At 39.5% G+C, this 26,868-nt stretch overlaps 1 protein-coding gene across 2 annotated transcripts in view; it reads right to left on the bottom strand.

Moving 5' to 3' along the window:
- VPS41 (VPS41 subunit of HOPS complex) overlaps window positions 1-26,868 on the bottom strand; it is an 809,562-nt gene that overhangs the window by 81,400 nt on the left and 701,294 nt on the right. For both annotated transcript variants that reach the window (XM_053714423.1, XM_053714424.1), the window contains exons 23-24: window positions 19,038-19,092; window positions 11,268-11,408 (exon numbers count right to left, since the gene is read on the bottom strand). In XM_053714423.1, coding sequence (XP_053570398.1) covers window positions 11,268-11,408; window positions 19,038-19,092 — 196 coding nt within the window. The remainder of the gene's footprint in view (window positions 1-11,267; window positions 11,409-19,037; window positions 19,093-26,868) is intronic.

Genomic DNA, 26,868 nt, shown 5'->3' with positions numbered 1-26,868 from the left:
AATGGGGCAGTTTGAGCTGAAAAAAAACCTAACACCTGCAAAAAAGCAGCGTTCAGCTCCTAACGCGGCCCCATTGTTTCCTATGGGGAAACACTTCCTAAGTCTGCACCTAACACCCTAACATGTACCCCGAGCCTAAACACCCCTAACCTTACACTTATTAACCACTAATCTGCCGCCCCCGCTATCGCTGACACCTGCATATTATTATTAACCCCTAATCTGCCGCTCCTTACACCGCCGCAACCTACGTTATCCCTATGTACCCCTAATCTGCTGCCCCTAACACCGCCGACCCCTATATTATATTTATTAACCCCTAATCTGCCCCCCACAACGTCGTCGCCAGCTACCTACAATAATTAACCCCTAATCTGCCGACCGCACAGCGCCGCTACTATAATAAAGTTATTAACCCCTAATCCGCCTCACTCCTGCCTCAATAACCCTATAATAAATAGTATTAACCCCTAATCTGCCCTCCCTAACATCGCCGACACCTAACTTCAATTATTAACCCCTAATCTGCCGACCGGACCTCGCCGCTACTCTAATAAATGGATTAACCCCTAAAGCTAAGTCTAACCCTAACACTAACACCCCCCTAAATTAAATATAATTTAAATCTAAGGAAATAAATTAACTCTTATTAAATAAATTATTCCTATTTAAAGCTAAATACTTACCTGTAAAATAAACCCTAATATAGCTACAATATAACGAATAATTATATTGTAGCTATTTTAGGATTAATATTTATTTTACAGGCAACTTTGTATTTATTTTAACCAGGTACAATAGCTATTAAATAGTTAAGAACTATTTAATAGCTAAAATAGTTAAAATAATTACAAAATTACCTGTAAAATAAATCCTAACCTAAGTTACAATTAAACCTAACACTACACTATCAATAAATTAATTACATACAAATACCTACAAATAACTACAATTAAATAAACTAACTAAAGTACAAAAAATAAAAAAGAACTAAGTTACAAAAAATAAAAAAGTATTTACAAACATTAGAAAAATATTACAACAATTTTAAACTAATTACACCTACGCTAAGCCCCCTAATAAAATAACAAAGACCCCCAAAATAAAAAAATGCCCTACCCTATTCTAAATTAAAAAAGTTCAAAGCTCTTTTACCTTACCAGCCCTGAAAAGGGCCATTTGCGGGGCATGCCCCAAATAATTCAGCTCTTTTGCCTGTAAAAAAAAACATACAATACCCCCCCCCAACATTACAACCCACCACCCACATACCCCTAATCTAACCCAAACCCCCCTTAAATAAACCTAACACTAAGCCCCTGAAGATCTTCCTACCTTATCTTCACCATGCCAGGTTCACCGATCCGTCCTCCGAAGTCTTCATCCAAGCCCAAGCGGGGGCTGGCGATCCATAATCCGGCTGAAGTCTTCTATCAAGCGGCGGCTGAAGAGGTCCAGAAGAGGCTCCAAAGTCTTCATCCTATCCAGGAAGAAGAGGAGATCCGGACCGGCAACCATCTTGATCCAAGCGGCATCTTCTATCTTCATCCGATGACGAACGGCTCCATCTTGAAGACCTCCGACGCGGATCCATCCTCTTCTTCCGACGTCCAAATGAAGAATGAAGGTTCCTTTAAGGGACGTCATCCAAGATGGCGTCCCTCGAATTCCGATTGGCTGATAGGATTCTATCAGCCAATCGGAATTAAGGTAGGAAAATTCTTATTGGCTGATGGAATCAGCCAATCAGATTCAAGTTCAATCCGATTGGCTGATTGGATCAGCCAATCAGATTGAGCTCGCATTCTATTGGCTGTTCCGATCAGCCAATAGAATGCAAGCTCAATCTGATTGGCTGATCCAATTAGCCAATCGGATTGAACTTGAATCTGATTGGCTGATTCCATCAGCCAATAAGAATTTTCCTACCTTAATTCCGATTGGCTGATAGAATCCTATCAGCCAATCGGATTTCGAGGGACGCCATCTTGGATGACGTCCCTTAAAGGAACCTTCATTCTTCATTTGGACGTCGGAAGAAGAGGATGGATCCGCGTTGGAGGTCTTCAAGATGGAGCCGTTCGTCATCGGATGAAGATAGAAGATGCCGCTTGGATCAAGATGGTTGCCGGTCCGGATCTCTTCTTCTTCCCGGATAGGATGAAGACTTTGGAGCCTCTTCTGGACCTCTTCAGCCGCCGCTTGATAGAAGACTTCAGCCGGATTATGGATCGCCAGCCCCCGCTTGGGCTTGGATGAAGACTTCGGAGGACGGATCGGTGAACCTGGCATGGTGAAGATAAGGTAGGAAGATCTTCAGGGGCTTAGTGTTAGGTTTATTTAAGGGGGGTTTGGGTTAGATTAGAGGTATGTGGGTGGTGGGTTGTAATGTTGGGGGGGGGGGGTATTGTATGTTTTTTTTTATAGGCAAAAGAGCAGTTTTCTTTGGGGCATGCCCCGCAAATGGCCCTTTTCAGGGCTGGTAGGGTAAAAGAGCTTTGAACGTTTTAAATTTAGAATAGGGTAGGGCATTTTTTTATTTTGGGGGTCTTTGTTATTTTATTAGGGGGCTTAGAGTAGGTGTAATTAGTTTAAAATTGTTGTAATATTTTTCTAATGTTTGTAAATATTTTTTTATTTTTTGTAACTTAGTTCTTTTTTATTTTTTGTACTTTAGTTAGTTTATTTAAATGTATTTATTTGTAGGTATTGTATTTAATTAATTTATTGATAGTGTAGTGTTAGGTTTAATTGTAGGTAATTGTAGGTATTTTATTTAATTTATTTATTGATAGTGTAGTGTTAGGTTTAATTGTAACTTAGGTTAGGATTTATTTTAAAGGTAATTTTGTAATTATTTTAACTAGGTAACTATTAAATAGTTATTAACTATTTAATAGCTATTGTACCTGGTTAAAATAATTACAAAGTTACCTGTAAAATAAATATAAATCCTAAAATAGCTACAATATAATTATAATTTATATTGTAGCTATATTAGGGTTTATTTTACAGGTAAGTATTTAGCTTTAAATAGGAATAATTTATATAATAAGAGTTAATTTATTTCGTTAGATTTAAATTATATTTAAGTTAGGGGGGTGTTAGGGTTAGGGTTAGAATTAGCTTTAGGGGTTAAAAAATTTATTAGAGTAGCGGTGAGCTCCGGTCGGCAGATTAGGGGTTAATGCTTGAAGTTAGGTGTCGGCGATGTTAGGGAGGGCAGATTAGGGGTTAATACTATTTATTATAGGGTTATTGAGGTGGGAGTGAGGCGGATTAGGGGTTAATAACTTTATTATAATAGCGGCGCGGTCCGGTCGGCAGATTAGGGGTTAATAAGTGTAGGCAGGTGGAGGCGACGTTGAGGGGGGCAGATTAGGGGTTAATAAATATAATATAGGGGTCGGCGGTGTTAGGGGCAGCAGATTAGGGGTACATAAGTATAACGTAGCTTGCGGCGGCGTGCGGACGCCAGATTAGGGGTTAAAAAATTTAATTAGAGTGGCGGCGATGTGGGGGGACCTCGGTTTAGGGGTACATAGGTAGTTTATGGGTGTTAGTGTACTTTAGAGCACAGTAGTTAAGAGCTTTATAAACCGGCGTTAGCCCAGAAAGCTCTTAACTACTGACTTTTTTCTGCGGCTGGAGTTTTGTCGTTAGATTTCTAACGCTCACTTCAGCCAAGACTCTAAATACCAGCATTAGAAAGATCCCATTGAAAAGATAGGATACGCAAATGGAGTAGGGGGATCTGCGGTATGGAAAAGTCGCGGCTGCAAAGTGAGCGTTAGACCCTTTCCTGACTGACTCCAAATACCAGAGGGCGGTAAAAACCAGCGTTAGGAGCCTCTTTGACGGCTACCGCCCAACTCTAAATCTAGCCGACAGTGTCTTGGTTAAGTCACAGTTTAAACCTTTTTAAATCAGAAATGATTTATTATATGCTTTTTTGCAGTATTATTTAGTATACCTTATTGGTATACCTTAGGAGCTAACTGCTAATTGGTGGCTACACAGATATGTTTTATTGTCATTGGCTTAACGTGTTCAGCTAGCTAGTAGTGTATTTCTGCTCCTTCAATAAAGGTCACCAAGAAAATAAAGCAAAATTGATAATAGATTTTTAAACAACTTTCCAATTTACTTTTATGTTCTATCTCAATCATGAAAGAAAAAAAAATGGGTTTCATATCCCTTTAAAGGGACACTAAAGTCATTTTTTTTCTTTTGTGAATCAGATAGAGAACACAATAAAAAAAAAAAAACTTTCTTATTTACTTATATTATTAAAAATTGCACAGTTTTTTGTATGCACACTTTCTGAGGCACCAGCTCCTACTGAGCATGTGCAAGAGTTCACATAGTATACATAGTGGAACTCTCTGCCTCACTCCATAAGACTCTCCCCAGGTTTTCAAACTTTCAAGCGCTCCTTAAGGACTCTACTGTTCAGGGATGCATACAATATACACTAACATTTTCTTATCTTAGTTCCTCTCCTCTTTAGTTATCCTCTTGAACCCCCTTAGCATGTAAGCCTATGAGCCTAGCTGCTTTGTAGATTACCTTAAAGAGACCTGATTTACAACAGTGAAACTCTTTGCAGGGCCCTCTATCCCTTTGTCTCCCATAATTGTTACCTTGCATTAGACCCATGTTAATAGTGCTGCAGAATCTGTTGACGCTCAACAAAACAGAATTTATGTTTACCTGATAAATTACTTTCTCCAACGGTGTGTCCGGTCCACGGCGTCATCCTTACTTGTGGGATATTCTCCTCCCCAACAGGAAATGGCAAAGAGCCCAGCAAAGCTGGTCACATGATCCCTCCCAGGCTCCGCCTACCCCAGTCATTTGACCGACGTTAAGGAGGAATATTTGCATAGGAGAAACCATATGGTACCGTGGTGACTGTAGTTAAAGAAAATAAATTATCAGACCTGATTAAAAAAACCAGGGCGGGCCGTGGACCGGACACACCGTTGGAGAAAGTAATTTATCAGGTAAACATAAATTCTGTTTTCTCCAACATAGGTGTGTCCGGTCCACGGCGTCATCCTTACTTGTGGGAACCAATACCAAAGCTTTAGGACACGGATGAAGGGAGGGAGCAAATCAGGTCACCTAAATGGAAGGCACCACGGCTTGCAAAACCTTTCTCCCAAAAATAGCCTCAGAAGAAGCAAAAGTATCAAACTTGTAAAATTTGGTAAAAGTGTGCAGTGAAGACCAAGTCGCTGCCCTACATATCTGATCAACAGAAGCCTCGTTCTTGAAGGCCCATGTGGAAGCCACAGCCCTAGTGGAATGAGCCGTGATTCTTTCGGGAGGCTGCCGTCCGGCAGTCTCGTAAGCCAATCTGATGATGCTTTTAATCCAAAAAGAGAGAGAGGTAGAAGTTGCTTTTTGACCTCTCCTTTTACCGGAATAAACAACAAACAAGGAAGATGTTTGTCTAAAATCCTTTGTAGCATCTAAATAGAATTTTAGAGCGCGAACAACATCCAAATTGTGCAACAAACGTTCCTTCTTTGAAACTGGTTTCGGACACAGAGAAGGTACGATAATCTCCTGGTTAATGTTTTTGTTAGAAACAACTTTTGGAAGAAAACCAGGTTTAGTACGTAAAACCACCTTATCTGCATGGAACACCAGATAAGGAGGAGAACACTGCAGAGCAGATAATTCTGAAACTCTTCTAGCAGAAGAAATTGCAACTAAAAACAAAACTTTCCAAGATAATAACTTAATATCAACGGAATGTAAGGGTTCAAACGGAACCCCCTGAAGAACTGAAAGAACTAAGTTGAGACTCCAAGGAGGAGTCAAAGGTTTGTAAACAGGCTTAATTCTAACCAGAGCCTGAACAAAGGCTTGAACATCTGGCACAGCTGCCAGCTTTTTGTGAAGTAACACAGACAAGGCAGAAATCTGTCCCTTCAGGGAACTAGCAGATAATCCTTTTTCCAATCCTTCTTGAAGGAAGGATAGAATCTTAGGAATCTTAACCTTGTCCCAAGGGAATCCTTTAGATTCACACCAACAGATATATTTTTTCCAAATTTTGTGGTAAATCTTTCTAGTTACAGGCTTTCTGGCCTGAACAAGAGTATCGATAACAGAATCTGAGAACCCTCGCTTCGATAAGATCAAGCGTTCAATCTCCAAGCAGTCAGCTGGAGTGAAACCAGATTGGGATGTTCGAACGGACCCTGAACAAGAAGGTCTCGTCTCAAAGGTAGCTTCCAAGGTGGAGCCGATGACATATTCACCAGATCTGCATACCAAGTCCTGCGTGGCCACGCAGGAGCTATCAAGATCACCGACGCCCTCTCCTGATTGATCCTGGCTACCAGCCTGGGGATGAGAGGAAACGGCGGGAACACATAAGCTAGTTTGAAGGTCCAAGGTGCTACTAGTGCATCCACTAGAGCCGCCTTGGGATCCCTGGATCTGGACCCGTAGCAAGGAACTTTGAAGTTCTGACGAGAGGCCATCAGATCCATGTCTGGAATACCCCACAGCTGAGTGACTTGGGCAAAGATTTCCGGATGGAGTTCCCACTCCCCCGGATGCAATGTCTGACGACTCAGAAAATCCGCTTCCCAATTTTCCACTCCTGGGATGTGGATAGCAGACAGGTGGCAGGAGTGAGACTCCGCCCATAGAATGATTTTGGTCACTTCTTCCATCGCTAGGGAACTCCTTGTTCCCCCCTGATGGTTGATGTACGCAACAGTTGTCATGTTGTCTGATTGAAACCGTATGAACTTGGCCCTCGCTAGCTGAGGCCAAGCCTTGAGAGCATTGAATATCGCTCTCAGTTCCAGAATATTTATCGGTAGAAGAGATTCTTCCCGAGACCAAAGACACTGAGCTTTCAGGGATCCCCAGACCGCGCCCCAGCCCATCAGACTGGCGTCGGTCGTGACGATGACCCACTCCGGTCTGCGGAATGTCATCCCTTGTGACAGGTTGTCCAGGGACAGCCACCAACGGAGTGAGTCTCTGGTCCTCTGATTTACTTGTATCTTCGGAGACAAGTCTGTATAGTCCCCATTCCACTGACTGAGCATGCACAGTTGTAATGGTCTTAGATGAATGCGCGCAAAAGGAACTATGTCCATTGCCGCTACCATCAAACCGATCACTTCCATGCACTGCGCTATGGAAGGAAGAGGAACGGAATGAAGTACCCGACAAGAGTCTAGAAGTTTTGTTTTTCTGGCCTCTGTCAGAAAAATCCTCATTTCTAAGGAGTCTATTATTGTTCCCAAGAAGGGAACCCTTGTTGACGGAGATAGAGAACTCTTTTCCACGTTCACTTTCCATCCGTGAGATCTGAGAAAGGCCAGGACAATGTCCGTGTGAGCCTTTGCTTGAGGAAGGGACGACGCTTGAATCAGAATGTCGTCCAAGTAAGGTACTACAGCAATGCCCCTTGGTCTTAGCACAGCTAGAAGGGACCCTAGTACCTTTGTGAAAATCCTTGGAGCAGTGGCTAATCCGAAAGGAAGCGCCACGAACTGGTAATGCTTGTCCAGGAATGCGAACCTTAGGAACCGATGATGTTCCTTGTGGATAGGAATATGTAGATACGCATCCTTTAAATCCACTGTGGTCATGAATTGACCTTCCTGGATGGAAGGAAGAATAGTTCGAATGGTTTCCATCTTGAACGATGGAACCTTGAGAAACTTGTTTAAGATCTTGAGATCCAAGATTGGTCTGAACGTTCCCTCTTTTTTGGGAACTATGAACAGATTGGAGTAGAACCCCATCCCTTGTTCTCTTAATGGAACAGGATGAATCACTCCCATTTTTAACAGGTCTTCTACACAATGTAAGAATGCCTGTCTTTTTATGTGGTCTGAAGACAACTGAGACCTGTGGAACCTCCCCCTTGGGGGAAGCCCCTTGAATTCCAGAAGATAACCTTGGGAGACTATTTCTAGCGCCCAAGGATCCAGAACATCTCTTGCCCAAGCCTGAGCGAAGAGAGAGAGTCTGCCCCCCACCAGATCCGGTCCCGGATCGGGGGCCAACATTTCATGCTGTCTTGGTAGCAGTGGCAGGTTTCTTGGCCTGCTTTCCCTTGTTCCAGCCTTGCATTGGTCTCCAAGCTGGCTTGGCTTGAGAAGTATTACCCTCTTGCTTAGAGGACGTAGCACTTTGGGCTGGTCCATTTCTACGAAAGGGACGAAAATTAGGTTTATTTTTTGCCTTGAAAGGCCGATCCTGAGGAAGGGCATGGCCCTTACCCCCAGTGATATCAGAGATAATCTCTTTCAAGTCAGGGCCAAACAGCGTTTTCCCCTTGAAAGGAATGTTAAGTAGCTTGTTCTTGGAAGACGCATCAGCTGACCAAGATTTCAACCAAAGCGCTCTGCGCGCCACAATAGCAAACCCAGAATTCTTAGCCGCTAACCTAGCCAATTGCAAAGTGGCGTCTAGGGTGAAAGAATTAGCCAATTTGAGAGCATTGATTCTGTCCATAATCTCCTCATAAGGAGGAGAATCACTATCGACCGCCTTTATCAGCTCATCGAACCAGAAACATGCGGCTGTAGCTACAGGGACAATGCATGAAATTGGTTGTAGAAGGTAACCCTGCTGAACAAACATCTTTTTAAGTAAACCTTCTAATTTTTTATCCATAGGATCTTTGAAAGCACAACTATCCTCTATGGGTATAGTGGTGCGTTTGTTTAAAGTGGAAACCGCTCCCTCGACCTTGGGGACTGTCTGCCATAAGTCCTTTCTGGGGTCGACCATAGGAAACAATTTTTTAAATATGGGGGGAGGGACGAAAGGAATACCGGGCCTTTCCCATTCTTTATTAACAATGTCCGCCACCCGCTTGGGTATAGGAAAAGCTTCTGGGAGCCCCGGGACCTCTAGGAACTTGTCCATTTTACATAGTTTCTCTGGGATGACCAACTTGTCACAATCATCCAGAGTGGATAATACCTCCTTAAGCAGAATGCGGAGATGTTCCAACTTAAATTTAAACGTAATCACATCAGGTTCAGCTTGTTGAGAAATGTTCCCTGAATCAGTAATTTCTCCCTCAGACAAAACCTCCCTGGCCCCATCAGACTGGGTTAGGGGCCCTTCAGAACCATTATTATCAGCGTCGTCATGCTCTTCAGTATCTAAAACAGAGCAGTCGCGCTTACGCTGATAAGTGTTCATTTTGGCTAAAATGTTTTTGACAGAATTATCCATTACAGCCGTTAATTGTTGCATAGTAAGGAGTATTGGCGCGCTAGATGTACTAGGGGCCTCCTGAGTGGGCAAGACTCGTGTAGACGAAGGAGGGAATGATGCAGTACCATGCTTACTCCCCTCACTTGAGGAATCATCTTGGGCATCATTGTCATTGTCACATAAATCACATTTATTTAAATGAATGGGAATTCTGGCTTCCCCACATTCAGAACACAGTCTATCTGGTAGTTCAGACATGTTAAACAGGCATAAACTTGATAACAAAGTACAAAAAACGTTTTTATTGCGAAAAAACATGAAGGAATTGTTCAAAATTCACCAAATTTTCACCACAGTGTCTTAAAGCCTTAAAAGTATTGCACACCAAATTTGGAAGCTTTAACCCTTAAAATAACGGAACCGGAGCCGTTTTTAACTTTAACCCCTTTACAGTCCCTGGTATCTGCTTTGCTGAGACCCAACCAAGCCCAAAGGGGAATACGATACCAAATGACGCCTTCAGAAAGTCTTTTCTAAGTATCAGAGCTCCTCTCACATGCGACTGCATGTCATGCCTCTCAAAAACAAGTGCGCAACACCGGCGCGAAAATGAGGCTCTGCCTATGATTTGGGAAAGCCCCTAAAGAATAAGGTGTCTAAAACAGTGCCTGCCGATATTATTATATCAAAAAACCCAGAATAAATGATTCCTCAAGGCTAAATATGTGTTAATAATGAATCGATTTAGCCCAGAAAAAGTCTACAGTCTTAATAAGCCCTTGTGAAGCCCTTATTTACGATCTTAATAAACATGGCTTACCGGATCCCATAGGGAAAATGACAGCTTCCAGCATTACATCGTCTTGTTAGAATGTGTCATACCTCAAGCAGCAAGAGACTGCTCACTGTTCCCCCAACTGAAGTTAATTGCTCTCAACAGTCCTGTGTGGAACAGCCATGGATTTTAGTGACGGTTGCTAAAATCATTTTCCTCATACAAACAGAAATCTTCATCTCTTTTCTGTTTCTGAGTAAATAGTACATACCAGCACTATTTCAAAATAACAAACTCTTGATTGAATAATAAAAACTACAGTTAAACACTAAAAAACTCTAAGCCATCTCCGTGGAGATGTTGCCTGTACAACGGCAAAGAGAATGACTCGGGTAGGCGGAGCCTGGGAGGGATCATGTGACCAGCTTTGCTGGGCTCTTTGCCATTTCCTGTTGGGGAGGAGAATATCCCACAAGTAAGGATGACGCCGTGGACCGGACACACCTATGTTGGAGAAATAACTGATAATAATATTAGTATACATAGATGAATCTGTAATTTGCTGATGGCTGTCACATTATACAAGGACCCGGCAAATTAAAGAAATTTCAAATTTATCAGAAAAATAAAATAAATAAATCTACTGATCATTTAAAATTCAGAGTAAGTGTTATTGCATTGTCTTTTTATTATGCACATGTTGATTATGCAATTCTACTGTATTTAAAAGTCCTAGTTTCTGCTTCGTATTCGGAACGAGCCAACGACAAGAAGCATATATGTGCAGCTACTGCTGCTCTATGTTCTATCTGATCATGAAAGAAAGAAAATATGGGGTTCATGTCCATTTTATACAAATATGTATGTTATTAGTTTTGAGAAAATACTAGAACATGTTCACGTATTTATTTACCTATTCTCAATGTATGATAATTATTTTGTACAATACATAACTTTTCTTTTCATATTAATTCTTAAATAAAAATAATCAAATCTCTGATTACAACTCTCTTTATCAGAACCTTACGGCTGCATATCTGGGAATTCTATGATTTACAATTGTAAATAATTTGTTTTCAGTGAGCCACTTACTGTTTAAAAAGTTTCTAAAAAAATGATGCAGAAAAAGAATCTCTGGCAATGAAAAGCTGGAAAGCGACCAAAGCAGTATTTAATTATAATGCACACTATGACCGAGATGCTGGACGTCCTTGAATTTTACATAGCATCAACTTATTCAACTTATATCCAAGCTACAGTCACAATTCAATTCACTTACGTGGTTTGTCGATAGAATATAGAATCAAATCCTCCCATAATTCGACATCATCCTGTTCTTTAGCAAACTCAATGGCTTTATCTACGTCACTAAGTTCCTCCATGATCATCTGCAGAGCTCTGCGACTATTTCCCATTCTACCTACGAGACAACAGAAATTAAAAAATTAAACACAGGTCCTTTTTGAGGCAGTGCAATCTAATGCGACTCGTGCTGTAAAACATTCCTGATACCCTGTGATGAACAAACTAGTGATTTTAAACATCTGTGGTTTAGAAAATCTTTTTTTTAATTTTAATTTAAGAGAGACAGACAAATGGCTTGTTTCCACTGAATCATAATTTGGTTTGTGCAAGGTCGTAAAAAGATAAATATGGCGTTGGAAGCAAGTTTGTGTATCGACTGCTTCTGATGTCGCGTTATACCACAATTAATAAAATAAAATATCATCATATCCCATAGAAAGTATTAGAAGCCATTAAGCGCTAATTTACACCAGGTTTCCAATGAAAGCGCAAACCGTTAATACACTGTCGGAGGCTGTCGATACATTGAAAAAAATTACACCCTAGTTCAACTAGGTGTAAAAGAGGAAAAATTTGCTTTTTGAGGCCTAGTTCCCACTGAAATGTTAAAACTTGCAAAAAATGCAAGTGCTTCAATGTAGAAATAAATTGGTATATGTAATATTTATTGTTGTCTCCTGTATAGGAATAGTTGCACTTATGTTCTTATGGAAATATCAGTATGTATTTACATATAAAATATATGCAAGCACATATCTACAAAATTTAAACTAGACCTATGCCTAGGGCATATACATAATTACATATATTAATAAAGTAAAAAATGTAATTATAATAAAAAGTAGCGTTTACTTATAATTAAAAAATATGTATTATAAATAAGTGTATCTTTGTTTTTTTTTCTTTCTAGAGGTAAGGAGTGCAGACAGTAAACATAATTTTTAAAGTGTAAGTTTAGGTTAGTATTAGCAACTAACTTGTTATTGAGTGATTTTCGAGAAATCCGATGTTGGATGGAAGCGTTAACACGTTAACTTACACCTACATGAAAAGAGCGACTGCACAAAATATTTTAATGGAAACCTGGTACTAATATGGAGCCATAAACTACTTTTAGCTTTCAGTAACTTTGGTAGCTTACGGCTCAATGGAAACTAGCCCAAACTTGCGGCTAGATTACGAGTTGTGCGCTAGGCTGAAAAAGCAGAGTTAACAGGTCCTAACGTTGCTTTTTCCCTACCGCTGCTATTACGAGTCTTGCAGGTTTAGGGGCACTGCACAATTCTTTGGCCTTACCGCAAAACGACTTACGTAAACTTCGTAAAGTCTTTTTTCTATGGGACTTCCATAGCGCTGATATTACGTGTCTGTCATGGGAGGCCAAAATGTGAGCGGTACAGCCTCTACCTCCAAGATCCGTAACGCATTCTAAAGTCAGTAGTTATGAGTTTTACACTACAACGCCGCAGCATAAAACTCATAACTAAAGTGCTAAAAAGTACACTAACACCCATAAACTACCTATTAACCCCTAAACCGAGGCCCTCTCGCATCGCAAACACTAAAATAAATTTTTTAACCCCTAATCTGCCGCTCTGGACATCGCCGCAACTATAATAAACATATTAACCCCTAAACCGCCGCACTACCGCCTCGCAAACACTAGTTAAATAATATTAACCCCTAATCTGCCGTCCCTAACATCGCCGCCACCACCTACCTACACTTATTAACCCCTAATCTGCCGCCCCCAACGTCGCCGCCACTATACTAAATGTATTAACCCCTAAACGTAAGTCTAACCCTAACCCTAACACCCCCGAACTTAAATATAATTACCATAAATCTAAATAAAAATTACTATCATTACCTAAATAATTCCTATTTTAAACTAAATACTTACCTATAAAATAAAGATCAGCCAATCGGAATCTAAGGGATGCCATTTTCGATGACGTCACTTAAAGGAAACGTCATTCAGTAAGAAGATTTCGTTTGAAGAGGATGCTCCGCGTCAGATGTCTTGAAGATGGACCCGCTCCGCGTCGGATGGATGAAGATAGAAGATGCCGTCTGGATGAAGACTTCTGCCCGTCTGGAGGACCACTTCGCCCGGCTTGGATGAAGACTTCTCCCGGCTTCGTTGAGGACTTCGTCCCGGTTGGATGAAGACTTCGGCTGCTTCCTTGAGGATGGATGTCCGGCCTTCAGAACAGTAAGTCAATCTTCAGGGGGTTAGTGTTAGGTTTTTTTAAGGGTGTATTGGGTGGGTTTTATTTTTTAGATTAGGGTTTGGGCCGCAAAAAGAGCTAACTGCCCTTTTAATCTTTTAATTTGTTTATTATTTTCTGTAATTTAGTGGGGTTTTTTTTGTACTTTAGCTAATTTAATTTAATTTATTTAATTGTTGTTAATTTAGTTAATTTATTTAATTATAGTGTAGTGTTAGGTGTTATTGTAACTTAGGTTAGGTTTTATTTTACAGGTACTTTGTATTTATTTTAGCTAGGTAGTTATTAAATAGTTAATAACTATTCTACCTAGTTAAAATAAATACAAACTTGCCTGTAAAATAAAAATAAACCCTAAGATAGCTACAATGTAACTATTAGTTATATTGTAGCTAGCTTAGGGTTTATTTTATAGGTAAGTATTTAGTTTTAAATAGGAATTATTTAGGTAATGATAGTAATTTTTATTTAGATTTATTGTAATTATATTTAAGTTAGGGGGTGTTAGGGTTAGACTTAGGTTTAGGGGTTAATACATTTAGTATAGTGGCGGCGACGTTGGGGGCGGCAGATTAGTGGTTAATAAATGTAGGTAGGTGGCAGCGATGTTAGGGACGGCAGATTAGGCGTTAATAAGTGTAGGTAGGTTGCGGCGACATTGGGGGCGGCAGATTAGGGGTTAATAAATATAATGTAGGTGTCGGCGATGTTGGAGGCAGCAGATTAGGGGTTCATAAGTATAATGTAGGTGGCGGCAGTGTCCGGAGCGGCAGATTAGGGGTTAATAAATATAATGCAGGTGTCGGCGATGTCAGGGGCGGCAGATTAGTGGTTAATAAGTGTAAGATTAGGGGTGTTTAGACTCGGGGTTCATGTTAGGGTGTTAGGTGTAAACATAACTTTTATTTCCCCATAGGATTCAATGGGGCTGCGTTACTGAGTTTTACTCTGCTTTTTTGCAGGTGTTAGACTTTTTCTCAGCCAGCTCTCCCCGTTGATACCTAGGGGGAAATCGTGCACGAGCACGTACGACCAGCTCATCGCTGACTTAAGCAGCGCTGTTATTAGAGTGCGGTAAGGAGCAAAATTTTGCTCAACGCTCACTTTTTGTCTTTTAACGCCGGGTTTGTAAAAACCTGTAATACCAGCACTGCATGTAAGTGAGCGGTGAGAGAAAACTGCTCGTTAGCAACGCATAGCCTCTAACGCAAAACTTGTAATCTCGCTGAATGTTAATAAAAGCAAGCTTATACATCCATATAAAGGATAAAAAGAATATATTAGTAGTGATAAGAAAATATACAAATGAAAACAGGATAGTATTGATAATGCTAGTAAAATTTAGTATCAAATTGTTAATACCACTTTTTTATTTTTTATTCTACAAGACTAAAAAGAGAACCTAGTAGAATCAGCCTAGGTATAAATATGGGATAAGTCATAAAGAACTCACACATATCAATACATATATAATGTTAAAGATTTTCCACACCCACTGGATTTTAAGCACAAAAAATATTATGACAATGTTTCAGGGACATCTCCCCATTAAACCCACAATAAACTACCTAGGCTGTGAACAATTGGAAGACAAAGCTAAGGTATGTTTCTTAATCTTGTTGTACTTGAATGTCTGCTTGCACCACACAACACTATGGGGCATATTTATTAGGCTCGCCGGAAACAGAAGTTCTGAAGAAGTTCTGAAGCAACGGTCTAAAGACCGCGGCTCCATAACTTGTCCGCCTGCACTGAGGCGGCGGACAGAAATCGACCAGATCGAATACGATCGGGTTGATTGACACCCTCTGCTAGCGGCCGATTGGCCGCAAATCTGCAGGGCCGGCATTGCACCAGCAGTTCACAAGAACTGCTGGTGCAATGATAGATACGCTGTCTGCATTTATCGATGTGCCGCAATGTGCCGCAATGTGCCGCGGACATGATACGCTACTTTGTATCATGTCCGCTCGCACATTGGTAAATATACCCCTATAATTGCCTAAGTCACTTTCCTGCCACTCTAGTTTTCCTTGAGGTTCACCCTATGTAGAAACACTGCAGTTATCCTTCCATTTGCTTAAATGAAACATTATAACACAATTATAATATATAAGATTATGAGCCTATAACAATGAACACACAGCATTTCTGGCATGTATTGCCAGTTGATCGTTAATGCTATGAAGATCATATAAGACCTAAAAGGATGTCAAATCTTTATTTAAAAAAACCCCAACTATATTGTTTAAGAGTCAAAATTATATTTTATACAGCAGATCAACAAATAAGTGCATGGGCTACTAACTGCTATGGTCTGGTCTGCTTAAAGGGACATCAAGAAAAAACTGTATCAAGAATGCAGACGGACACATTCTCAAATAGAGAACCCGTTCACCCGCAATCGCTACTTGCAATGCAGCATCACATGCCCAAATTTACCATTGTGCCATGCAGTCCCCTGCTCTGCAAGGCATGTCAATTACCCCAAACAAGCGAGTATCGCAGTGATTTACCAGGCCTCCTCTGAGTTAATAAAGAGGCTATAGAAGCAGTTTCTGCTTTTTAAATGTGTGACTGTAGATTGCTTATGAAACTGCACTGCAAACCTCAAATGCTGCAAACGAAGTATGATAAACAATTTGTTTTTGTGTACAAATTGTGCTTTGTCCTGCACACTGTAGACACCCAAACAAACAAAATCTGTAACCAAGGTTTTTAAATTCTGCAAATTACCTAAACCAGCTTTTTGCAGGTTACATTCAGATAGAACATACAATTTTATAAAACTTTCCAATTTACTTTTATTGTGTGATTTGTTTAGTTATCTTGGTATCCTTTGTTGCAATGCACTACTGGGAGCTAGATGATATTTGGTGGCTGCACATATATGGCGTTTTTCATTGGCTCATCTGATGTGTTCATCTAGCTGCCAGTAATGCATTGCTGCTCCTTCAGCAAAGGATACCAAGAAGAAGATGAAGCAAATTTGATAATAAAGTAAATTGGAAAGTTGTTTAAAATTGTATGATCTATGCGTATTTTGTGTTTCATATCCCTTTAAACGTGCTCTATCTGAAAGTCAGTAACTTTTATACTGTTTTCCTTTATAGTTTAAATTAATTAGAATGTCCTATTAACTTATGAAATACAAATGACATTAAGCTGTTATGAATGATCGATTTTATGGTTCGTGTTTACATCCTATATAATAAAAGGCCAGGTATGTTTGTCAGATGCAGTCATGCGCAGTAGAGACTGCAGAGGACAAACATACCTGGCCTTGAACAGCAGAGGAGTTCGCACTGCCGGAAGCTGCCTGGTGGGGGCGTGACCGGGCGTGCCGTGATGGAGGCGTGGCCGGACGTGCCGTGATGGGGGCGTGGCCTCACAGGAGTGCGCGTGAAGGGCGTGGCCGACAGGAGAGACCAAAAGGGTTGTGAGAGACTAAAAGAGAGGAGGGAAAGAGAAAGCGAGCAAAAGAGGGGGGAAGAGAGCAAAAGAGGGGGGGAGAGAGAGCAAAAGAGGGGGGAGAGCACAAAAGTGGGGGAGAGAGAGCACAAAAGAGGGGGAGAGAGAGCTCAAAAGAGAGGGGGGAGAGAGAGAGAGCTCAAACGAGAGGGGAGAGAGAGAGCTCAAAAGAGAGGGGGGAGAGAGAGAGCTCAAAAGAGAGGGGGAAGAGAGAGAGCGCAAAAGAGGAGGGATAGAGAGTGCAAAAGAGAAGGGGAGAGTGCAAAAGAGGGAGAGAGAGAGTGCAAAAGAGGGAGAGAGAGTGCAAAAGAGAGGGGAGAGAGTGCAAAAGAGAGGGGAGAGAGTGCAAAAGAGAGGGAGAAAGAGTGCAAAAGAGAGGGGAGAGAGTGCAAAAGAGAGGGGGGAGAGAGCGCAAAAGAGAGGGGGAGAGAGAGCAAAAGAGAGGGGGGAGAGAGCGCAAAAGAGAGGGGGAGAGAGAGCTCAAAAGAGAGGGGGGAGAGAGAGAGTTCAAAAGAGAGGGGGGAGAGAGACAGCTCAAAAGAGAGGGGGGAGAGAGAGAGCGCAAAAGAGAGGGGGAGAGAGAGCGCAAAAGAGAGGGGGGGAGAGAGTTCAAAAGAGAGGGGGAGAGAGAGAGTACAAAAGAGAGGGGGAAGAGAGGGAGAGCAAAAGAGGGGGGAGAGAGAGAGAGTGCAAAAGAGGGGAGAGAGAGCAAAAGAGGGGGAAGAGAGCAGAAGAGGGGGAAAGAGAGAGAGCACAAGCAAAAAAGGGGAGAGAGAGCAAAAGAGGGGGAGAGAGAGAGCAAAAGAGGGGGGAGAGAGCAAAAGAGGGGGAGAGAGAGAGCAAAAGAGGGGGGAGAGAGCAAAAGAGGGGGAGAGTGAGAACAAAAGAGGGGGAGAGAGAGCGCACAATAGGGGGGAGAGAGAGCTCAAAATAAAGGGGAGAGAGAGGGAGCAAGGGTTGTAACCGCGGTACTTAAAAAATTGGCCCGTATCCTAGCGCTGGACAATGCGGCTCCTGATACATATCTGCTGCTTTTCATAGAACGCTATGTGCTTACTGTTTCTAATTAACTATGCCATTAGTAGAGAACATTTCACCAGCCTTATTGTATTCATACCTCCAGTTATTTGTACTCTTTTTATGTAGGCTATTTGAAGATTATTTCTACTAGGCTCATCTCCTCCCTTTCCCACTGGTACTGGTTGCCTGCGGGTCATACCCCTATTCACTTTACCTACATTGCCCATAGATGGCACTTCCCCAGGAGAGGGGCGCTTGCTGAAGTCACCTACATCTCATGTATGTATTTCTATTCTCTCTTTTATACATCTTTAATCGGAGTTACCATCACTTATAAGGAACCCAAGATTACACAGGACAGACGCCCTAACTGCCTCCGCCCTCCCCCCATTCCCCTCTCTTATTTAGAGCGGCTTTGACCCGCTGAACTTCCCTCCCCTCCCTTAAAACAAAACCCCATGTTGCTAATCCCCCATATTGCGACACTTAGCTTAAAACAGATCAACCACCGGTGGATTATCCCGCAATTGGGGGACTATTCCTATTCTTTTTAGGTGACAGGTTAACAAAACCCGAGGTTTCATTACAATATGTCCTTGACACTAATTTTTGTCATATACTATTATTCCATTCTATGATTACAGCTTCAGATTTAATATTTTTTGCCTACCTAAGTGAATATCTGTATAATGAAAAGTTTTCGCCTGTTAGTTCATAACTCAGTTACAGAGTACTTATTGAACCTATAATGATGATATCTGTATTTTAATATCTGAGTTTATGCATATCTTTTCTATGAGCATTATGTTATTGCTATTACTGACTCTACTATGTGTCAAGACATATTTTCTGTGTTGATGTTTCTTTTTTCTTTTTATCTCAATAAAAAATTATTTAAAAAAAAAAAAAAAAAAAATTGGCCCGTGTACACGGGCTTTAGGACTAGTAGACTATATTTAACTAAATCAGTCATTATGTCTTTAAGACAAACTTTATAGAAACACAATCTATCAGATACTTACTTAGGAGAAATACTGTTTCTTCCACAAAATGTCTCTGTTGACAAATTTCAAGTGCCTATATTTGAGAAAATAAATCATCATTAGATTTTTAAGCCAGTGAAACAAGATTTAATATTTTTTTTATTATTAATTTAACTCATCAAACATTAAAAAAAATCACCTTACCCTGAATTGCCCAATTAATTTCTTCCATACAACTAACATACACACAAAATTTAGAGCTGCAGAAGATTAGCACTACAGGAAATATACGAGCCAGTGTGGGTAACATAACTTGCATGTCTCTGTCATTTGCTGCAAGCACAAGTGGACAATGCGCATGCACACAATTTACTGCTGTGTTTGAGGCAGGATGGGTAAACTTTAAAACCTACCACTTAAGATGTGATATAAAAGCATTTTTGCAAAAGTCAGTATATTCCCAAAGAAACACTGCCACACAGTTTAAACCTGAAGCATTAAAAAGGCGAATAAAGGACAAGGTTCCCAACTTGGAAACCTGTCCCCAGTCTTTGCAGCGAGCAGGAAGTGAATGTTCTATGTCAGTGGCCCACATGTACTAATACACAAGGGTTGCCATGTGCAACGCTGCCCCGTTGCTCTCGTGAGAGCATGGCCTGTCCATCACCCAGTCTGAATGTGGTGGCAGAGAGGTTAATAAGAAGTCGCTGTTGTATAACCGCTGCTAAGAGCTCCAGAGCAGTGTTCACTGCTAAGAACATGGATCCTCTTCCTTGATACAAATTATCTTACACGCATAGCACAGTTAAAGCTAATACTGAAAAAGTGTTAAGTTTTACTAGACATGTTTTTGATAATATGTGTGTATTGCAGAAATGCTTCTATTCAAAACTGCAATGCATTCATGTGCATTTAGACTTGTATGTCACTTTAAACACGTGTAAAATCACAATAGTTACGGTTACGGCTCGATTTTCTAAAGGTCTCTGGGTTGGTGAGATTATTTAAAAATACTCACCAGTATGCAATGTTACCTTGGGGGAATTATCTAAAGCCTGAAAACAGTGTGTCTCGCTAAGGGGTGTATACTGCATTTTCGTATAGGAAGAAGACGCATATATTACAAAAGTGCACAATGAAAATCATACAAAAAAAATCTTACAAAATAAGTGCATCAACAATCGTAACAAAATTGTATTTGATCAAAAACTTAAAATTCGGATGCGAATTACACAGGAATAAATCAGATCAAATATGAACAGTGTAAATTTTAATTTAAGTAGACTGGATATGCAAAAGATACATAGAAATTTGTACTTATAAGTACAAAATATAAAGCGCAATTGTTTTATCTTAAAGTGGGCTAAACATAGGCATTCCACAGGTGTAAATTATTATTTTTTTCTCAAATTCAAGCGTAATTATCTAAACATTTCCACCCTAGAGCTATCTCCAGCTAGATTACGAGTTGTGCGTTATGAGTGAAAAAGCATCGTTATGGCTCTTTTTCACTACCGCTGGTATTACAGGTGTTGTAGGTATAGGTGTACCGCACACCTTTTTGGTCGTCACGCAACGTAAGTACCGCACTTTTTAAAAAGTTTTTTTCAATGGGACTTCCACAGCGCCGGCATTACGAGTTTGCCTGGCAGGCCAAAAAGTGAGCGGTACAGCCTATAACTACAGGATCCGTACCGCGAGCTGAAAGTCAGTAGTTATGAGTTTTACGTTACAAAGCTGTACCATAAAACTCATAACTAAAGTATTACAAAGTACACTAACACCCATAAACTACCTATTAACCCCTAAACCGAGGCCCTCCCGCATCGCAAACACTTAAATAAATTTATTAACCCCTAATCTGATGCACCAGACATCGCCGCCACTATAATAAACATATTAACCCCTAAACCGCCGCACTCCCGCATCGCAAACACTAGTAAAATATTATTAACCCCTAATCTGCTGCCCCCAATGTCGTCGCCACCTACATACACTTATTAATCCCTAATCTGCTGTCCCTAACATCGCCGCAACCTACATTACTGTTATTAACCCCTAATCTGCTGCCCCCAATGTCGCCGCCACTATACTAAAGTTATTAACCCCTAAATCTAACCCTAAATCTAATCCTAACCCTAACACCCACTAACTTTAACATAATTAAAATAATTCAAAATAAAAATTACAATTAATACCTAAATTATTCCTATATAAAAATAAATACATACTTACCTGTAAAATAAACCCTAAGCTAGCTACAATATAACTAATAGTTATATTGTATCTAGCTTATGTTTTATTTTTATTTCACAGGTAAGTTTGTATTTATTTTAACTAGGTAGATTAGTTATTAAATAGTTATTAACTATTTACTAACTACCTAGTTAAAATAAATACAAATTTACCTGTAAAAAAAACCTAACCTGTCTTACAGTAAAACCTAACATTACACTAAAATAAAATAAATTACATTAATCAAATACAATTAACTAAATTAAAAAAAAACAAAAAAACACTAAATTACACAAAATAAAAAAAGAAATTATCAAATATTTAAACTAATTACTTTTAATCTAATAGCCCCCCAAAATAATAAAACCCCTAGCCTAAACTAAACTGCCAATGGCCCTTAAAAGGGCCTTTTGCGGGGCATTGCCCCAAAGATATCAGCTCTTTTACCTGGCAAATAAAAATACAAACATCCCCCCAATAGTAAAACCCACCACCCACACAACCAACCCCCTCAAAATTCTATCTAAAAACCTAAGCTACCCATTGCCCTAAAAAAGAGAATTTGGATGGGCATATCCCTTAAAAGGGCATTCAGCTCTTTTACATTGCCCAAACCCTAAGCTAAAAATAAAACCCACCCAATAAACCCTAAATAAAACCTAACACTAACCCCCGAAGATCCACTTACAGTTTTGGAAGCCCGGACATCCATCCTCATCCAGCCGGCGAAGTCCTCATCCAAGCGGCAAGAAGTCCTCAATGAAGCTGGGAGAAGTCTTCATCTAAGCGGCAAGAAGTCATCATCCAGGAGGGCAGAAGTCTTCATTAAGACGGCATCTTCTATCTTCATCCTTCCGGTGAGGAGCGGCTCCATCTTCAAGACATCCGGCGCGGAGTATCCTTTTTCATACGGTCCCAGCCGTACACTGAAGGTTCCCTTTAAGGGACATCATCCATGATGGCTTCCCTTGAATTCTGATTGGCTGATAGAATTCTATCAGCCAATAGGAATTAAAGGGTAAAAAATCAGCCAATGGGATTGAGCTCGAATTCTATTGGCTGTTCTATTGGCTGTTTTTTAGATAGAATTTTATTTGGGGGAGTTGGTTGTGTGGGTGGTGGGTTTTACTGTTGGGGGGTATGCTTGTATTTTTATTTGCCAGGTAAAAGAGCTGATATCTTTGGGGCAATGCCCCCCAAAAGGCCCTTTTAAGGGCTATTGGCAGTTTAGTTTAGGCTAGGGGTTTTATTATTTTGTGAGGCTTTTTTTTATTTTGATAGGGCTATTAGATTAGGAGTAATTAGTTTAAATATTTGATCATTTCTTTTTTATTTTGTGTAATTTAATGTTTATTTTTTTTGTAATTTAGTTAATTGTATTTGATTAATGTAATTTATTTTATATTAGTGTAATGTTAGGTTTTACTGTAAAACAGGTTAGGATTTATTTCACAGGTAAATTTGTATTTATTTTAACTAGGTAATTAGTAAATAGTTAATAACTATTTAATAACTAATCTACCTTGTTAAAATAAATACAAACTTACCTGTGAAATTAAAATAAAACCTAAGATAGCTACAATGTAACTATTCGTTATATTGTAGCTTGCTTAGGTTTTCTTTTACAGGTAAGTATTTATTTTTAAATAGTAATAATTCAGGTATTAATTGTAATTTTTATTTGGAATTATTTTTGTATAATTATGTTAAAGTTGGGTGTTAGGGTTACGTTAGGGTTAGATTTAGGGTTAGGTTTAGGGGTTAATAACTTTAGTATAGTGGCGGCGACATTGGGGGCAGCAGATTAGGGGTTAATAAGTGTAGTAAGGTTGCAGCGATTTTGGGGGCAGCAGATTAGCGGTTAATAACAGTAATGTACGTTGCAGCGATGTTGGGGGCAGCAGATTAGGGGTTAATAACAGTAATGTAGGTTGCGGCGATGTTGGGGGCAGCAAATTAGGGGTGTTTAGACTCAGGGTTTATGTTAGGTTTAAACATAAAAATTTTTTCCCTATAGACATAAATGGGGCAGCGTTACGGAGCTTTACGCTCCGTGATTGCAGGTGTTAGGCTTTTTTTTAGCCGGCTACCCCCATTGTTGTCTATGGGGAAATCGTGCACGAGCATGTAACAGCAGCACAAAGCAGCGCTGGTATTTGTGTGCGGTATGGAGCTCAACACTGCCATATCGCCCGCAAACGCTGGCTTTTTTTAAATTCGTAATACCAGCGCTATAGGGAGTGAAATACCGCTGAAAATGCTGCGATCGTTAATTTCCCTATAGCGCTCAAAACTCGTAATCTGGCTGACTGTTTTTTCTGGCAAACTAAAAGGTGGCAAGAATGCGACAAAATACGCAAAATACTAAAAACATATGCATACGAAAATAGAGGCGATTGTAAGATGCTGTACGCAGAAATAAGCAATGTGATTTGTTTTTGTTGCAGGATTTATTTTTTAAAGTGTGCTCCTGCTCAATGCTAACTTCACCCTACACAGTGAAGTATCCCATTCCAGCAAGCTCTATAACTTTCTATAGGAGACATCTCACCATTCGCAGGGACTGCCTCTTTTTCAAGATAATTACACCAGGGCAGCCCCTGCAAAGGGTTGGTATAAAAAACAACGTCAGATACTCGTCCCCTAATTCTGCATCAGATATATATTTTTTATCATATGTAAAGACAAACGTTATTGATGTTTGGGCACCCAAAATAGCCAACTGAATCAATAGAATGATCTCTGCAGTTACATTAATCAGAATCAGATGCTTATATTGTATGCTGCTGGAATATATATCATGTTGGATACAATATTATTGACCCTGTTACCTCTACATATAAACATGCTGATGTCTGCAAAAAAAATATAATCTATTTGCAAGGCACTGACACGGATTATTTCAATTTCACTTTCAAAATGCCTTTTAGGCTGTTTTCCAAGTAGACCATTTTATTATTTATTCCCAGTTTTAATCAGACAGAGAGGCTTCCAAAATGTAACTACCAAGCACTTAATCTGATTTCTGGATAAAGTGCTGTTGACTTTAACTGTCTAGTAGATGACCACCTAACTGGTTAAAAAGTCTTCCTACAAGTTAGAATTGTACCTGCCTTATTTATTTATTTTATATATATATATATATATATATATATATATATATATATATATATATATATATATATATATATATATATATATATATATATATATATATATATATATATATAAAATAATATATTATATATAATATATATATAATAAAATGTTTATTATAAACAAGGTAGCGATATGCACTTACATTTGCAGCCCTCAATCCTTGATGAGGTAAGCATTCACACATGTATACATCTAAAAGATGTTGTACTTGACAATTGTTACAAATTATTCTCCACTTGGTGGGACAGTGGTAGCTCCAGACACAACCGAGTATGTCTTAAAAAGTTCAAGGTAGTTTAAAAGCAATTTTTTTTCAAATATAAAAAATGCCCCTTGTATGGTTGTAGTTTAAAAACTTTAAGTAAAAACACAAAAGAGAGGGTGTTTTGCAAGACTTTACACCATATGATGGTGGAATAAATACTCTTTTAATACCCAGTGGAACTGTGTTGTAGTGCACTTACAGATCAGTCCTGTGCTGAGTTTGTAGAAATCAAGCAATGTGTCATTTCCAGTGTGAAGAGGTGCTATTAAGAAGTCAAAGAAAGTCCTGTAATGCCGGTGTCGCTGACGTGGAAGGTAAATCCTGTACACCCACCAATAAGTTAATCCTTACGCGTTTCGAAGTATAAAGTTACTTCTTCATCAGAGGTAAGTGTACATAAACACCTTTAAAAATAAACGCAGGTGTTTATGTACACTTACTTACCTCTGATGAAGAAGTAACTTTATACTTTGAAACGCGTAAGGATTAACTTATTGGTGGGTGTACAGGATTTACCTTCCACGTCAGCAACACCGGCATTACAGGACTTTCCTTGACTTCTTAATAGCACCTCTTCACACCGGAAACAATACATTGCTTGATTTCTTCAAACTCAGCACAGGACTGATCTGTAAGTGCACTACAACACAGTTCCACTGGGTATTGAAAGAGTATTTATTCCACCATCATAAGGTGTGAAGTCTTGCAAAACACCCTCTCTTTTGTGTTTTTACTTAAAGTTTTTAAACTACAACCATACAAGGGGCATTTTTTATATTTGAAAAAAAATTGCTTTTAAACTACCTTGAACTTTTTAAGACATACTCGGTTGTGTCTGGAGCTACCACTGTCCCACCAAGTGGAGAATAATTTGTAACAATTGTCAAGTACAACATCTTTTAGATGTATACATGTGTGAATGCTTACCTCATCAAGGATTGAGAGCTGCAAATGTAAGTGCATATCGCTACCTTGTTTATAATAAACATTTTGCCTAAACAGTATTACGCTATGTGCTTTTCCTTTATTTCTTCCTCTATATCCTGGTGAGAATTGGTGACAAGAGAAAATATATACCATACTCCTGAGAGACACCAAGGCTACATATCACAGAGATAACTGGAAGTTTCTACCAATCAAGTGGTGGAAAAAGACCACAGAGTGTTACAGACCAAGATTCCCAGAGAAAATAATTTTTCCTCTCCACATAGGAGCTACTGGGGCCAACAACTACAGACCAAGGAATAGACCAAGTATTGGTTCTTCTGGGAACATACATTACCTCATATGATTGAGGTAATCTCTGGTAAGAAGTAAATCATTTACCAAACACATCATTGCATTGTGAACTTTATACGCATTATACGTTATACAGTTTTTTATGAACTTTATACAATAATACTTAGCATTTTAACCAATTGCATACTTGCATATCTGTGCGCTGAAGCATTGTTGATTTATTCTCTTAATTTTTATAATTTTCAAACAGTGTTAAAGGGCCATAATACCCAAATGTTTAAACACTTGAAAGTGATGCAGCATAGCTGTAAAAAGCTGACTAGAAAATATCTCCTGAACATCTCTATGTAAAAAAGAAAGATATTTTACCTCAAATGTTCATCAGTAGCCACCTCCCATTGTAAAGGATTTCTAAGCAGCATTTTAGTGTGTTTGTCCTGGGACATCTGAAGGGATGAGCATCGTGCACTCTCATCTTATTTCACCAATCAGGTAAAGGAAGTTTACAATGAAATCTCATGAGAGTCAAGTCAAATCTCATGAGATCACAGTAAAAGTTCATGACCTCAGCACTGCTGATGCTGATTGGCTGCTGTTCATTTCTTCATTTTTTTTTATTTTTTTACCTGCAGCTGGGAGCAGTTGAGTATAACTTTTTACACAGAACTTACTCTGCTGAGCTGAGGAGATTGTGAGGTAAAATATCTTCCTTTTTTACATAGAGATGCTCAGGTGATATTTTCTTGTCAGCTTTTTACAGTTATACTGCATCAGTTTCAAGTGATTTAGAATATGAGTATTATGTCCCTTTAAGGGTACACTGAATCATTTTTTCATGCTGCACGATGCATTCACTTAATACTATTTCTTTGGAACACATACATTTGTGAGAATTTCCTATCTTCTGTTCATATACAGACTTATACCGACAGTTTAGCGCTGATAACATATCTTTATTTATATATATATATA

The sequence above is a fragment of the Bombina bombina genome, chromosome 5, assembly GCF_027579735.1.
Source record: "Bombina bombina isolate aBomBom1 chromosome 5, aBomBom1.pri, whole genome shotgun sequence".
NCBI lineage: Eukaryota > Metazoa > Chordata > Amphibia > Anura > Bombinatoridae > Bombina > Bombina bombina.
Note: the sequence above shows the minus strand (reverse complement) of the source record. Positions and strands in the feature narration are given on the sequence as shown.